Raw genomic sequence first — 12,991 nt, 5'->3', positions numbered from 1 at the left:
GCCTTTCCGCCTAGAGCTAAGGGAGCTCGGGAACTACTAGACCCAGCATGCCGCGCGCGCAGCCCGGCGGCTTTCAGGAGTACCCCGCCAACACTCTGGAGCAGGAGCCGGCATCCGGGAGCAGGTGAGAGAGGTCTCCGGCCGGCGCTCAGGCCGCGGTGGGAGGCTCGGCCCCAGCTCCGCGGCTGCACTTGGAGGCGCACGAGGGCCAATCTCTTGCGTCGGAGGCCCCGGTGTTGGGAGCCCGTGGGCCGGACTGGCTGACCCTCTGGGTGGGCGGAAGCCGCCGGGATGTGCGCGCCCCGAGCCTCCCCGGCCCCCCGATGGCTGCTCCGAGGCTGGCCATGCGCTGCCTGTGACCACGGACCTCGTGTCCGTGGTTCCCGGGGTTGCGGCGTAGTCTGCGTCCTCTTGGGGTATCTCCGAGCCTGCGCACCCCCTCCCCGCCTCCCAGGGGAGACCTGGGTTCTAGATTTGGTTCTGCTACTGGTCACGTATCTTCCTGCCTCTTCGAGATTCCGTTTGGCCTTCGTGAAATAGGGTGCTTTAAGGGTCCTCCCAGCCCCTGGTCCTCAGGTCCTTCAGTCTGGGCTCTTCCAGCTGTGCTCCAGGACTTGGGGGAAGAAGCCAAGGCAGTAGCAATTCCAGAGGTTCCCCGCAGGGTTGACGGTTGAGGGGATGTAGTTGGGTGGCATTAAGTTATTTTAAGTGCGTACCTAAGTGCCATCAGTCGACTTCCAGCCAGCCGGTCAGCCGTTCTTTACCCCCTTGCATTAACTTCTTCCTGTAAATGCCCTGGAGCCTAGCTCGGGAGAGGGCGGGGCATTCTGGGCCCCGAGGTGAAAGGCTGGGGGTGGTGGGGGTGACCTGGGGAGCCGCAGCCGAGCATCTGCCTGTGGTGCTTGCCCCTGCAGGGAGTGCTCAGTGCCCCCTCCCTATGCCACCCCCGTGATGCCCCTGTCCCGCTGGCTGAGATCTGTGGGGGTCTTCTGGCTGCCAGCTCCCTGCTGGGCGCCCCAGGAGAGGTGGCTGGGTTCCCTCCTGCGGCCCTCCCTGGTGCACGGGGGCCCAGCCCCGGGGGCCTGGCACGGTGCCCGCTGCTGGTGCCAAGCGTGGACAGAGGAGCCTCGGTGAGTGTGGTGGGGTGAGAGGCTTTGGGGAGGGGAGCAGTGCTCAGCTTTCTGACTTGTGCCTCCTCTCCTCAGAGCACTTTACTCCTCCCTCAGAATGAATGGAAACCAGAAATTGGACCCTTATGCCCAAGAAAAGCAGAATTTCATCCAGCACTTCTCCCAGATTGTCAAGGTGCTGACCGAGGATGGCACGGGCCACCCAGAGATAGGAGATGCCATTGCCCGGCTCAAGGAGGTGAGGGATTTGTGACTTCAGAGTGGGAATCTTTGGTTCATTCTATAAGCGTCTGGGGGTCCTGGCTTATAGGGGGGGGAGCTGGCTTTTACCTGAGTGGCTCTGGGTCTCCTCTGGAGGGGGCGGGGCCTGGGCAGGGATACTCAGTGCTTCAGGACTGCTTTGCATGAAGGGTGAAGAGGGTGAAGGCTTTAATCTGGTAAATCTCTGATTTTGTTGAGAAAGGGAATTAGGTGTCCGAGGTCACAAGATGCTGTTTTGACAGGGACCCGGGAGGAAGGCAGCCTGAGGCGGGCCAGGTGGAGCTAGGGCATCATCAGAAACCCCTGCTCCAGGAGAAATCTGGCTGGGAATTCTGTTTTCTTTTTTCTTTTTTTAATTTTAGAAAAAGAGAGAGTCTGAGCAGGGGAGAGGGGCAGAGGGAGAGAGAATCACAAGCAGGTGTGTGGAGCCTGACACAGGGCTCAGTCCTACAACCTTGGGATCGTGACCACGACCTGAGCTGAAATTGAGATGCTCAACTTCCTGAGCCACCAGGCGCCCCCTGGCTGGGATACTTAAGTTGCCTAATTCTTTTATTCTTTTGGGGGGTATCTAGTAATTCTTTTTTTTTTTAATGTTTATTTTGGGGGGGAGGGGCAGAGATAGAGGGGGACAGAGGATCCCAAGCAGGCTTCACACTGTCAGCACAGAGCCAGACATGGGGCTCGAACTCCTAAAGCCAGAGATCATGACTTGAGCCAAAGTCGGACGCTTAACCGGCTGAGCCACCCGGGCTCCCCTATTTAGTAATTTTTATAAATACTGTTGAAGCTAGGAAAAGGTTTGCCTACGCTGGGATGGAGACTACAGGGGGAGGTGCTCCCAACGCATTAGAGCCTGTGGACGGCAGAAGGCAGAAGGCAAAAATGGAGTTCCCAGCAGGAGGAGACGCCCCTGGAAGGCTGGGGGGTGGGTCCCCTCCTGAGCTCTCTTCTGGCCTACTTTGGGGCCTTGTCTTTTTTTTTCTTTAATGTTTATTTTTGAGAGAGAGACAGAGACAGAATGTGAGTGGGCGAGGGGCAGAGAGAGCAGGAGACACAGAATCGGAAGCAGGCTCCAGGTTCTGAGCTGTCAGCACAGAGCCTGACATGGGGCTTGAACTCATGAACTGTGAGATCATGACCTGAGCTGAAGTTGGATACTTAACTGACTGAGCCACCCAGGTTCCCCGGCCTTGTCTTTACTACAGTGAGAGAGGCTTTTCACTTGCACACAGTTTGAATTGTGGGTAGGAGGAGGTGGCTGGGAAGCATAGGAGAGGTGGGGATGGGGCAGGAACCTGGGAAGGAGAGACCTGAACTTGCCAGCCATTTCCGTGGCGTGAACCCTTGCCTCTGGGTTTAAGCCCTGCTTTGGGCTCGGGGACAGATTTTGCTGTGCAGTATGGAGGCTTTAAATTTACTGAGGAATGCAGTGCCTGGCTAGGTCAGTCAGTAGAGTGTGTGTGACTCTTGATCTCAGGGTTGTGAGTTCAAGCCCCATGTTGGGCATGGAGCCTGCTTAAAAAAAAAAAAAAAAAAAAAAAGGAAAAGAAAAAAAATGTACCGAGGAAGACCACCCAGAGAGGGCTGGGGGCGGGGGAGCCACTCCAGAGACTCCCCGGAGGAGGAGCCGTGTTCGAGGAGGTTGAAGTTAGGCGGCGGTTGGAAGGGAGAGAGGGTGGGGAGCAATCTCGGAGCGGCCCTCTGGAACACGCCGCCCTGCCCTCCCCCCCCGCGTCCAGGTCCTGGAGTACAACGCCGTCGGAGGCAAGTACCAGCGGGGCCTGACAGTGTTGATAGCCTACCGGCAGCTGGTGGAGCCCGGGAAGCAGGATGCCGACAGTCTCCGGCGGGCCCTGACCGTGGGCTGGTGTGTGGAACTGGTGAGAGGATGGGGTGGCGGAGTGGAGGTTTTACCAGGGTGGGGGCATCCTGGGGGGCGGGGAGGGATGAGCCGGAAACTAATTTCTCCACGTGTTTCTGTGCGGCAGTAATCGAATTTGGACACCGACTTACCCCAAGGTTAACAAATGTGCAGAACCTCGTTGCCAGAGGGTACATATTTAATCCACAAACTAGCCGTGGGCCAGGGCCTTGGAACTGGACATAAAGGCGTCGCCTCTGGGGCACCTGGGCGGCTTATTCTGTTGGGTGTCTCTTTATTTGTTTTTTTGAAATGTTGATTTATTTTTGAGAGACAGAGAGAGAGGGGGTCGAGGTGGAGGAGCGTGACGCAGAGGATCCGAAGCGGACAGAGTGTGACGGCAGAGGTCCCGACTGGGGGCTCAGACTCTTGAATGGTGAGATCATGACCTGAGCTGAAATCAGACGCTCAACCAGCTGAGCCGCCGAGCATCTAACTCGGTGCCCCGAGCATCTAACTCTTGATCTCAGCTCAGGTCTTGATCTCAGGGTCATGAGTTTAGCCCCTACCTGGGTTCCATGCTGAGTGTGGAGCCTAGTTTAAAAAAAAAAAAAAAAAAAAAAAAAAAAAAAAAAGTCAACTCTTTCCTCCGAGCAGAGGATAACCACGCAAACGGTGTAGTTCTTCCAGAAGGTTACTCCAAAGCAGAGACTGGAAACTTTCAGCCCACTGGTAGTTTTCAAAAATTAAGGGCCCTAAATTTAATTAAGAAGAGATGTCACATAAAACCCCAGATTTCTGGCATTGCTTGGAAAATTGCTAGATCCGGGCCCAGATACCCACGTAGCAGCAACTGGCTGACGTTGAATCATAGCCACTGACCCCACAACAGGGCACGTGCTCTCTTGTGTGGCCCCGTCCTGCTCTGCTCCAATCCCCTTGTCTCCTATACCCGGTTCATTTGGCCCTTGAAGGGGCATTGTTTCCTGGCCTGGCCTAACGCCTTCACTAGTGACAAGGAGACTGGGTCCCAGGAGGGGTGCCAGGCTCTGAGGAGGGTGGCAGTGAGCCCAGAAGGGAAGACACTTAGGACATGATGAATGACGGACACGCTGAGGCTTCTGGCCTGCCTCAGGGGAAGACGTGATGGGCTCGGGGTCAGCTATGCCGCATTCTCGGTTTGGTTTGGGGCTGTTGGAAATTCCAGTCTGTAGCTTGTGAGTGAGATGGGCCTGGAGAAGAGGGATTTGCCTCCAAGGAGGTAAAGGGATAGTGGCATCACTGAGGGACAGGTGATGGGCAAGGAGGCCCAGGGCAGAGCAGGGGCGCAGAGCTCGGGGACCAGGCGGGGGAGGATTTGAGGGCCCAGTGGTTCACCTGCTGGAGATGATTGTCATGAATTAGAGCTGCACCTGTGAGTGTTTCTTTTTTTAAACGTGTCGGTAGTGCTGTCCCTTCCCCAAGGTGCTTTTGAGCTGTCCCCCATTGTTTTTGTTTGGGTGATTAAAAAAAAAAAAGTATCTTGAGAGAGACCGAGAGAACATGAGCGGGGGAGGGGCAGAGAGAGAGAGAGAATCTCAAGCCGGCCCCAGGCTGTCAGCACAGAGCCCGATGCTTGGACTCCCGAAACTCTGAGGTATGACCTGAGCCGAAACCAAGAGTCGGACGCTTAACCAACTGAGCCTCCCAGGCGCCCCTTGTTATAATCTCTGCTTTTATCTTTCTACCTCTGCCTCATTTCCTTCAATCTCTTACTTTTCTATCTCAGGATTCACCTCCTAGACACGAGGACATTTGCCCGTATATCCACAGTACCGTGATCACTCGTGTCTTAGTTCATTTGGGCTGCTACGACAAAATAACACGGACTGGGGTAGCTTATAAAGAACAGAAGTTTATTTCGCCGAGTTCGGGGGGCTGGAGGTGGGAGATCACGGCACTAGTGCGGTTGGTGAGGCCCTCGTCCTGGGGCTGGGGCGGGGGGCACCTTCCTGCTACACCCGCTTGTGGCAAAAGGGGCCGGGGACCTCTGGAGGCCTGTCGTGAGGGCCCTGTCCCGGTGCCCGCACACCTCCCGGAGGCCCCGCCTCCTCATCCACGGTTAGGATTTCAACATACACATTTGCAAGGATACATTCAGGCCATAGCAACGTTCCGGGATAATTTATTTAACACCGGTACAGTAATATTATCTAATGTATATTTCTTTTTTTTTTTATTTCATAAACGCCAAATTTAATATATTGTCTGGTGGCTTTAGGTCATATTCCTTTCTCCTTGACCTTAAAATTCTTCCAATATCCCTCTTCTGGCCTTGGGAGAGTCTGATGAATTTTTTTTTTTTTTTTTTTAATTTACATCCAAATTAGTTAGTATAGAGTGCAACAGTGATTTCAGGAGTAGATTCCTTAGTGCCCCTCCCCCAGTTAGCCCATCCCCTCTCCCCCAACCCTTCCCGTAACCCTTAGTTTACTCTCCATATTTATGAGTCTCTTCTGTTTTGTCCCCCTCCCTGTTTTTATATTATTTTTATTTCCCTTCCCTTATGTTGCTTTGTTTTGTCTCTTAAAGTCCTCATATGGGTGAAGTCATATAATTTTTGTCTTTCTCTGACTAATTTCGCTCAGCATAATACCCTCCAGTTCCATCCACGTAGCTGCAAATGGCAAGATTTCATTCTTTTTGATTGCCGAGTAATACTCCATCGTATATATAGACCACATCTTTATCCATTCATCCATCCATGGACATTTGGACTCCTTCCATCCTTTGGCTGTTGTCGATAGCGCTGCTGTAAACGTGGGGGTGCATGTGTCCCTTCGAAACAGCCCACCTGTATCCCTCGGAGAAATGCCTAGCAGTGCAGTTGCTGGGTCATGGGGTAGTTCTAGTTTTAGTTTTGTGAGGAACCTCCATCCTGTTTTCCGGAGTGGCTGCACCAGCTTGCATTCCCATAATGTATATTTCATAGTTAAATTTCCTCATTGTCCACAAAAAGTCCATTCTAAGTTGTTTGTTTTTTTTTCTTTTTTTTTTTTAATTTTTTTTTTTCAACGTTTATTTATTTTTGGGACAGAGAGAGACAGAGCCTGAACGGGGGAGGGGCAGAGAGAGAGGGAGACACAGAATCGGAAACAGGCTCCAGGCTCTGAGCCATCAGCCCAGAGCCCGACGCGGGGCTCGAACTCATGGACCGCGAGATCGTGACCTGGCTGAAGTCGGACGCTTAACCGACTGCGCCACCCAGGTGCCCCATTTGTTTTTTTTTTTTTCAGATACTCAGGATCCAGTCAAGAGTAATGGGTTCTTCTTCGATCTTTAATCTTTAGAATAGTCCCTCCAGCGTAACTGACTAATACTGTGGATAGGTTTCTCATTTAGTTGAGACTCTGGTACCGGTGTGTATTTTTTAAGTCCCCTACAAAACAGGAAGTGCAGTTGGGTTACGAACTGCAGTGGGACGGAGGAGACTGAGGGAAGCCGCAGAACGAATGCCCCTGGAGACCGTGTGGGTTGAGTGGGAACGGTTGAAACCAGGTGGAAGAGAGTGGACCGGGAGCTTCAGTGGAAGCATGTCGCTCAAAGTAAACACTGTGTACGTAAGACACGTGCCTCCGATATGGGGGCCCGGAGCCTGCCCCAGGGTGAGGGCAGACATGGAGGTGTGGATGGACGCCTCCTTCCCCGAGGATTCACTTGGGAAAAGAGCAGTGGCCACCTTAGTCCTTTCTGTATGGGGCACGGCAGAGCCGACGGGTGGCGCTGGGGGCTCCGAGCGAGGCAGGGCCGCTGGTGCACAGAGTTCAGGGTGGAGTGAAGACCTAAACCGTGTTCTGGAAGGCCGTGTTCGAAGTCTCAGAACCTGACTACAAGAAGTATTGGGGTATGCGGTGGCGTTTCGCTCTCTGTTACACATGCATTTGTTACACATCGGCTCTGGGGCCGGCTCTTTGAGCCTCTGGGAGCTCCGGGGGGGCAGATGTTGGCCTTGCCTCCGAGGACCTCACAGCCTGCTGGGAAAACTCGTGTATCCTGGGGACCTCAGGAAGGCTGGGACTTAGAAGCCCTGGGCTGCTGTTTGAGTGGTTAAATGGTTAAGACCCATGGGTGGAAGTTACCAGGGGTCAGACTTGGGCTCTGTCCCTATTAGACCTGCACCCTTAGATGAGCTCCCTGAGGCGGGGCTTCGTCCCGCACACGGGTGTGTAAGCAGAGTGCCCGGGGACGACACGGGAACAGCTGCCTTTTATTCCAGAAGTCAGGTAAAGTCAGACTGCATGAAGGGATCTTCCCTTCAGCATTCAAGGAAGTTTTTGGCCAGGGAACAGTCTGTGAAGATCTCACCTCCCTGACCCCGGGGTCGTCTAGGGCTGCGTGTTTGGGGATGTCCGAGATCTGTTGGGAGTCTCTCACCCTGGAAATGAGAGCTGTGACCCCACGTTATACCTGGAACGCCAGATCCAACGAAGTCCTAGGATTTTCCGAAGTCCCACAGCACAGCACAGATGTCCCAACCGCTCTGTCACCGGCAGAAGGAGCACCTCCAAGGAGACCGAGGGTCTTACCCCACTCTTCCTTCTCCTGTAGCTCCAGGCTTTCTTCCTGGTGTCGGACGACATCATGGATTCATCCCTCACCCGGCGGGGGCAGGTCTGCTGGTATCAGAAGGTGCGATACTACCGGGCGAGAAGCCAGCAGAGGGCGTGGCAAAGGGCCTGGGGTGGTGGTGACCTCGAGCCCGCCGAGGTGTCCACAGTGGCCAGAGATTGACCGCATGTTTCTTCTGCGTCCCCGACAGCCAGGCATAGGTCTGGATGCCATCAATGACGCGTTGCTTCTGGAAGCATGTATCTACCGCGCGCTGAGGCTCTACTGCCGGGAGCAGCCCTATTACCTGAACCTGATTGAGCTCTTCCTACAGGTGTGCCGCAGGCCTGGCCTCCCTGGGCCACTTTCATCTGGCTTCGCTCGGGGCACGGGAGAGCGCTAGGTCTGCCTGAAGGGAACAGAGCAGGGAAGGGTGCCGGGCAGGGTGGTGGCAGGAAGGGCTTCCCTGGTCTCCGTGATCGGGTCAGGATGGGCCATGAGGCTCGGGGCCCTCGCCCTCTTTTTTTTTTTTTTAATTTATTTATTTTGAGAGAGTGAGCGAGTGAGCCACTGGGTGGGGGAGGGGCAGAGAGAGGGGGAGAGAGAATCCCAAGCAGGCTCCCCACTGACCACGCAGGGCCCGATACAGGGCTCGAACCGTGAGATCATGACCTGAGCCGAGATCAAGAGTCAGACGCTTAACCAACTGTGCCACCCGGGCACCCCAAGGGCCCTGTCCTTGCTGCCTCTCTGACTGCCCATGGCATGGGATGTGGGTCCCGGGATTTCAGGGTTTCCCAGCCCTGGGGAAAGGCAAGGTTATGGGCCATCTTCCTCCTCAGAGTTCCTATCAGACTGAGCTCGGACAGACGCTGGACCTCATCACGGCCCCCCAGGGCAATGTGGATCTCAGCAGATTCACTGAAAAGAGGTGAGGGATGGTGGGAACTGCATCTGGACGGCCCGGGAGGGCTGTGCTGGGCACTGCCCTTCTGAGCGGTGTACCTTCTCCCCTGCCCAGGTACAAGTCCATCGTCAAGTATAAGACCGCTTTCTACTCGTTCTATCTTCCTGTGGCTGCCGCCATGTACATGGTGAGTGAGCCTCCCCACCCTTGCTGCCCCCTGATGGGGCTTTTGGACAAGAGGGCACAAAGCAGGCGTCTTCGGGCAGTCTCGTGCCCCCACTGCGTGGCCGTGTGACCTTGACCAAGTTACTTAAGCTGTCTGAGGCTGCTCTCAGCTGTAAGATGATAAAGTTCCCTCCCCGGGATTTTTATGACCATTAGCCAAGGCAAGGGACGTGAAAGCAGTCAGCCCGTCGAGTCTGGATGGGAGTGGGGAGGAGGTCACACGGTGTGATGTGGAGAACCCTGGGCTAACTGCCTGCGCTGACCTCGCTCCTCCATTTCCCTTTTCATCGCGCAGAAGTGGTGAATGGTGAAGGGTTAGGAAGAAGAGTGTTGCCCGGGGTCCGCAGGCCTCTGGGGCTGACCCGCCTCTGCTGGCCCTCACCCGGAGGCTCCGCTGGCATAAGCGGGTAGAGGTTGGGCGGTCCAGACGTCCTGCATCCGGGCGGCCCGGCATGTCTGAAAGAGGGGAGACGATTTGGGGGCTGTGCTGAGGCCAGCCCCCCCCCCCCAGAGCAGCAGCAGGGAAAGCGGAGGCCCCCCTGGAGTTGGGCTCACTGCTCCCCTTTCCGCCGTAGGCGGGCATCGATGGGGAGAAGGAGCACGCCAGCGCCAGGAAGATCCTGCTGGAGATGGGGGAGTTCTTCCAGGTGCAGGTAGGAAGGTGCCGGTGGGAGCAGGCCACAGCTTCCTGTCTCCGGAGCCTCTCCACTCTGCCTTTTCTGCCCCTGCCAGGATGATTACCTTGATCTCTTTGGGGACCCCAGTGTGACAGGCAAGATCGGCACGGACATCCAGGACAACAAATGCAGCTGGCTGGTGGTTCAGTGTCTGCAGCGGGCCTCTCCAGAGCAGCGCAAGGTCCTTCAGGTGCCGGAGAGAGGGCTGTGGACCTGGGCTCGTAAGGAGGGGGACGGGGCAGTGATTCTCAAGTGGGGGTGCTCTTGCAGACGTTTTTCTGTTGTAACTTGGTGTGCGCATGCGCTACAGGTGCCTCCTGGGTAGAGGCCGGGAAGCCGCCAAATGCACAGAATGCACAGAACGGCTTCCCCCCGCAGGAGAGTCTCCAGCCCTGAGTTTGAGTAGTGCCCAGGTTGAGAAGCCCCGGGGGAGAAGAAACTGAGTCCTGAGCCAGTATCTGAGCATTTGGGGTGGGGAGACGGAAGTTGAAGATCGGAGGCGCGCAAAGACCCTGGAAACCGGAGGCGGGAAGTAGTGACCAGCGATAGAGATGTTCTGGAATCTGTGCATGAGGGGCGTGCCGGGCACCTGGAGGCGCTGGTGGGGTAGGCTGAGCCCGTTCTCCTGCCCCCAAACCCTTCCAGGAGAACTATGGGCAAAAGGAGGCCGAGAAGGTGGCCCGGGTGAAGGCGCTCTACGAGGAGCTGGAGCTGCCGGCCGTGTTCGGACAGTACCAAGAGGACAGCTACGGCCGCCTGATGGGCCTCATCGAGCAGCACTCTGCGCCCCTGCCCCCGGCCATCTTCCTGGGGCTGGCGCACAAGATCTACAAGAGGAAAAAGTGACCCGGGGACCGGGAGGGGTTGGGCGAGGCGGGGCCGCGAGGCGCTCAATAAATTGTCGAACCTCGTCGTGGTCCTGTTCCTGCTGTGCTAGCCGGGGGCTCCGGCCAGGGTGGGCAGGGGTGGGGGTGGCTGCACGGAAGCGGGGACCAGGGGGGGGGCCTTGCCTTCGGGACCCCTGAGGACCGAAAGCCTAAGACCTCGAAAGCTGCACGCTGGGCCTCGGTGGGTGACACAGGCGCGACGTCAGGCGCTGGGGGCTGGGTCTGAGCCACGCCACGCCCATGCGTGAAGGGGCGCGGCTGCGCAGCGCCGGCGGGTTGTCCCAGCGCACCCCCCCCCCCCCCCGCCCTCCAGTCTGTGCGGTCCGGCGGGGACCTTGGGAGCCGAGGAGGAGCCCGCTGCAGCGGCTGCGGGAGGAGGCCCCTGGTGAGGAGGGCTCGGCCTCGGGACGCGAGAGAGGGGGGGCGGGAGAGGGGAGCAGTGAAGCTGCATAGAGGAGGAGCGGGGCGGCGGCTGGGTGATGGGGACCAGCGCGGAGAGAATGGACGAGCACGGGGTCCCAGCGCAGGTGCACCGAGGCCGCCGAGCTCTGTGCCGGCCGACCTGCCACGCGGACCCGACACGCTGCCCCTTTCGCGCATTGAGCGGCCAGACGCGCCATCCCCCACCCGGCTTCAGAGCATCTGGGCGGGGCCTCCCTCGGCCCCTTCCCCTGGGAGTGAAGGGCAGGCTGGGGAAGGGGCGGCGGTGGGGTGGGGTGGGGTGGGGGGACAGGGCCAGACTGCAGCAGAGACGATCTGGGGCTCCATTCCGGGCCCCATCCTTTTTCAAGCCCCCGCACCTCCACGGAGATCCAGAGCGCAGCCGCATTCTCTGACCCTCCCCGCCCCATTCCCGGGGGGCTCCCTTCGGCTCCACCTGCAAATACTGCAGTGGAAACTAATGGTCAGTCGGTGGACGTTTGCATCTCATTTAAATATTGTCCGACGCGGCCGGCGCCTTTCATGCCTGCTGCAGCTGTCAGTCACCTCGGTGTCCTTCCCGCGGCCCGCGCCCTCTCTGGCTGGGTTTCACCGTCCCTGTCTTCCAGGTCTGCGTCTGCGGTTGCCAGGTAGGCGGGTGTGAGAGGCCCGATCCTCCTGATTGTCGAGAGGCCATCCCGTCGCCGGCGGCACAATGCTGTCCCCTCAGAGGGCTTTACTTTGCAACCTCAACCACATCCACCTCCAGCATGTCTCTCTGGGCCTGCACCTGTCCCGCCGTCCTGAGCTACGGGAGGGGCCCTTGAGCACGTCCCCTCCCCCAGGGGACACCGGGGGCAAGGAGAGCCGGGGCCCCTGCAGCGGGGCCCTGGTGGATGCCAATTCCAACAGCCCAGCCGTGCCCTGCCGCTGCTGCCAGGAGCACGGGCCAGGCTTGGAAAACCGGCAGGACCCGGCCCAGGAGGAAGAGGGGGCTGCCTCCCCCTCGGACCCGGGCTGCTCCTCCTCGCTCAGCTCCTGCTCAGATCTTAGCCCTGACGAGACCCCCGTCTCCGTGTACTCGCGGGGCCTCCCTGGCGACGAGCATGTCCGCCCTCAGCCCAGCATCACCCCCCTGGAGCAGGGCTCCCCACTGGCTTCCGCAGGCCCTGGCGCCTGCTCCCCGGACAGCTTCTGCTGCTCGCCCGATTCCTGCTCCGGAGCGTCCTCCCCTCCTGGCCCTGGCCTGGACTCCAACTGCAACGCCCTGACCGCCTGCCTGGAGCCCCCCTCCCCGGGGCTGGAGGAAGAGGACGAGGGTGGGGAGCAGGACCTCCCTGCCTCCGAGCTCCCAGAGGCGGATGATGATGATGGGAAAACCGACGCTGGGAAGACGGAACCCAGCTGGAAAATCAACCCTATCTGGAAAATTGACACGGAGAAAGCGGAAGCCGGCTGGAGAATCGCGGAGAACAATAACTCTAGCTGCAAAATCAGTGGGCATAGTAACTCCAGCTGGAAAACGGAACCCGGACAACTCGACTCCGGGCGCAAAACCGCCTCGGGGGTAGCCGACCCCGGCTGGAAAGCAGACGCGGGGAGAGCCGAGGCGGGGTGCAGGCGTGACGTCAGCGAGGAGCCGGCGGCTCGCCGGACCGTCACGTCTTTCCACGAGCTGGCCCAGAAGCGCAAGCGGGGCCCGGGGCTGCCCCTCGCGCCGCAGGTCAAGAAGGACCGCAGCGACTGGCTCATAGTCTTCTCGCCCGACAGCGAGCTGCCCCCCAGCGGCTCCCTGGGCGGCTCCCCGGCGCCGCCGCGGGAGGTCACCACCTTCAAGGAGCTGCGGTCCCGGAGCCGCGCCCCGCCCCCGCCGCTGCCGCCCCGCGACCCCCCGGCTGGCTGGGCCCTGGTGCCGTCCCGGCCCCCGCCCCCGCCCGTCCCGCCGCGGAGGAGGAAGAACCGGCCCGGGCTGCAGCCCATCGCCGAGCGGCCGCCCGAGGAGGGCAGGCCGGGCAGCCCCGCGGCTGGAGAGC

The 12,991-nt window shown here is 58.5% G+C and overlaps 2 protein-coding genes across 6 annotated transcripts in view; both read left to right on the top strand.

Moving 5' to 3' along the window:
• Window positions 1-10,560, top strand: FDPS (farnesyl diphosphate synthase). 5 transcript variants are annotated; one of them, XM_040452716.1, is made up of 10 exons: window positions 1-124; window positions 1,227-1,368; window positions 3,134-3,274; window positions 7,843-7,923; window positions 8,054-8,176; window positions 8,685-8,773; window positions 8,864-8,936; window positions 9,550-9,627; window positions 9,707-9,841; window positions 10,297-10,560. In XM_040452716.1, the coding sequence occupies exons 1-10, from the start codon at window positions 48-50 to the stop codon at window positions 10,495-10,497; spliced, it is 1,140 nt and encodes a 379-aa protein (XP_040308650.1). In that variant the 5' UTR covers window positions 1-47; the 3' UTR covers window positions 10,498-10,560. The 5 variants fall into 5 exon arrangements, with proteins under 5 accessions (XP_040308650.1, XP_040308649.1, XP_040308647.1 ...); XM_040452715.1 differs by having other exon boundaries at window positions 3-124; window positions 1,206-1,368; XM_040452713.1 differs by lacking the exon at window positions 1-124 and adding an exon at window positions 915-1,130.
• Window positions 10,561-10,738: 178 nt separating this feature from the next.
• Window positions 10,739-12,991, top strand: part of RUSC1 (RUN and SH3 domain containing 1) — an 11,873-nt gene continuing 9,620 nt past the window's right edge. Inside the window, exons 1-2 of the mRNA XM_040452717.1 lie at window positions 10,739-10,923; window positions 11,588-12,990. Coding sequence (XP_040308651.1) covers window positions 11,674-12,990 — 1,317 coding nt within the window. The 5' untranslated portion in view covers window positions 10,739-10,923; window positions 11,588-11,673. The remainder of the gene's footprint in view (window positions 10,924-11,587; window position 12,991) is intronic.

This window comes from Herpailurus yagouaroundi, unplaced genomic scaffold, assembly GCF_014898765.1.
Source record: "Herpailurus yagouaroundi ecotype Mexico unplaced genomic scaffold, PumYag 207, whole genome shotgun sequence".
Lineage (NCBI taxonomy): Eukaryota > Metazoa > Chordata > Mammalia > Carnivora > Felidae > Herpailurus > Herpailurus yagouaroundi.
The sequence above is the reverse complement of the archived record's forward strand: the minus strand, read 5'-3'. Positions and strand labels throughout refer to the sequence as shown.

Excerpts from the sequence above, each read along its gene's own strand:
- FDPS (XM_040452712.1), top strand. The coding sequence starts at position 952 with ATGCCCCTGTCCCGCTGGCTGAGATCTGTGGGGGTCTTCTGGCTGCCA. Across the intron at positions 8,774-8,863 it reads AGCAGATTCACTGAAAAGAG|GTACAAGTCCATCGTCAAGT; the intron begins GTGAGGGATGGT and ends TCCCCTGCCCAG. Across the intron at positions 9,628-9,706 it reads GGGAGTTCTTCCAGGTGCAG|GATGATTACCTTGATCTCTT; the intron begins GTAGGAAGGTGC and ends TGCCCCTGCCAG.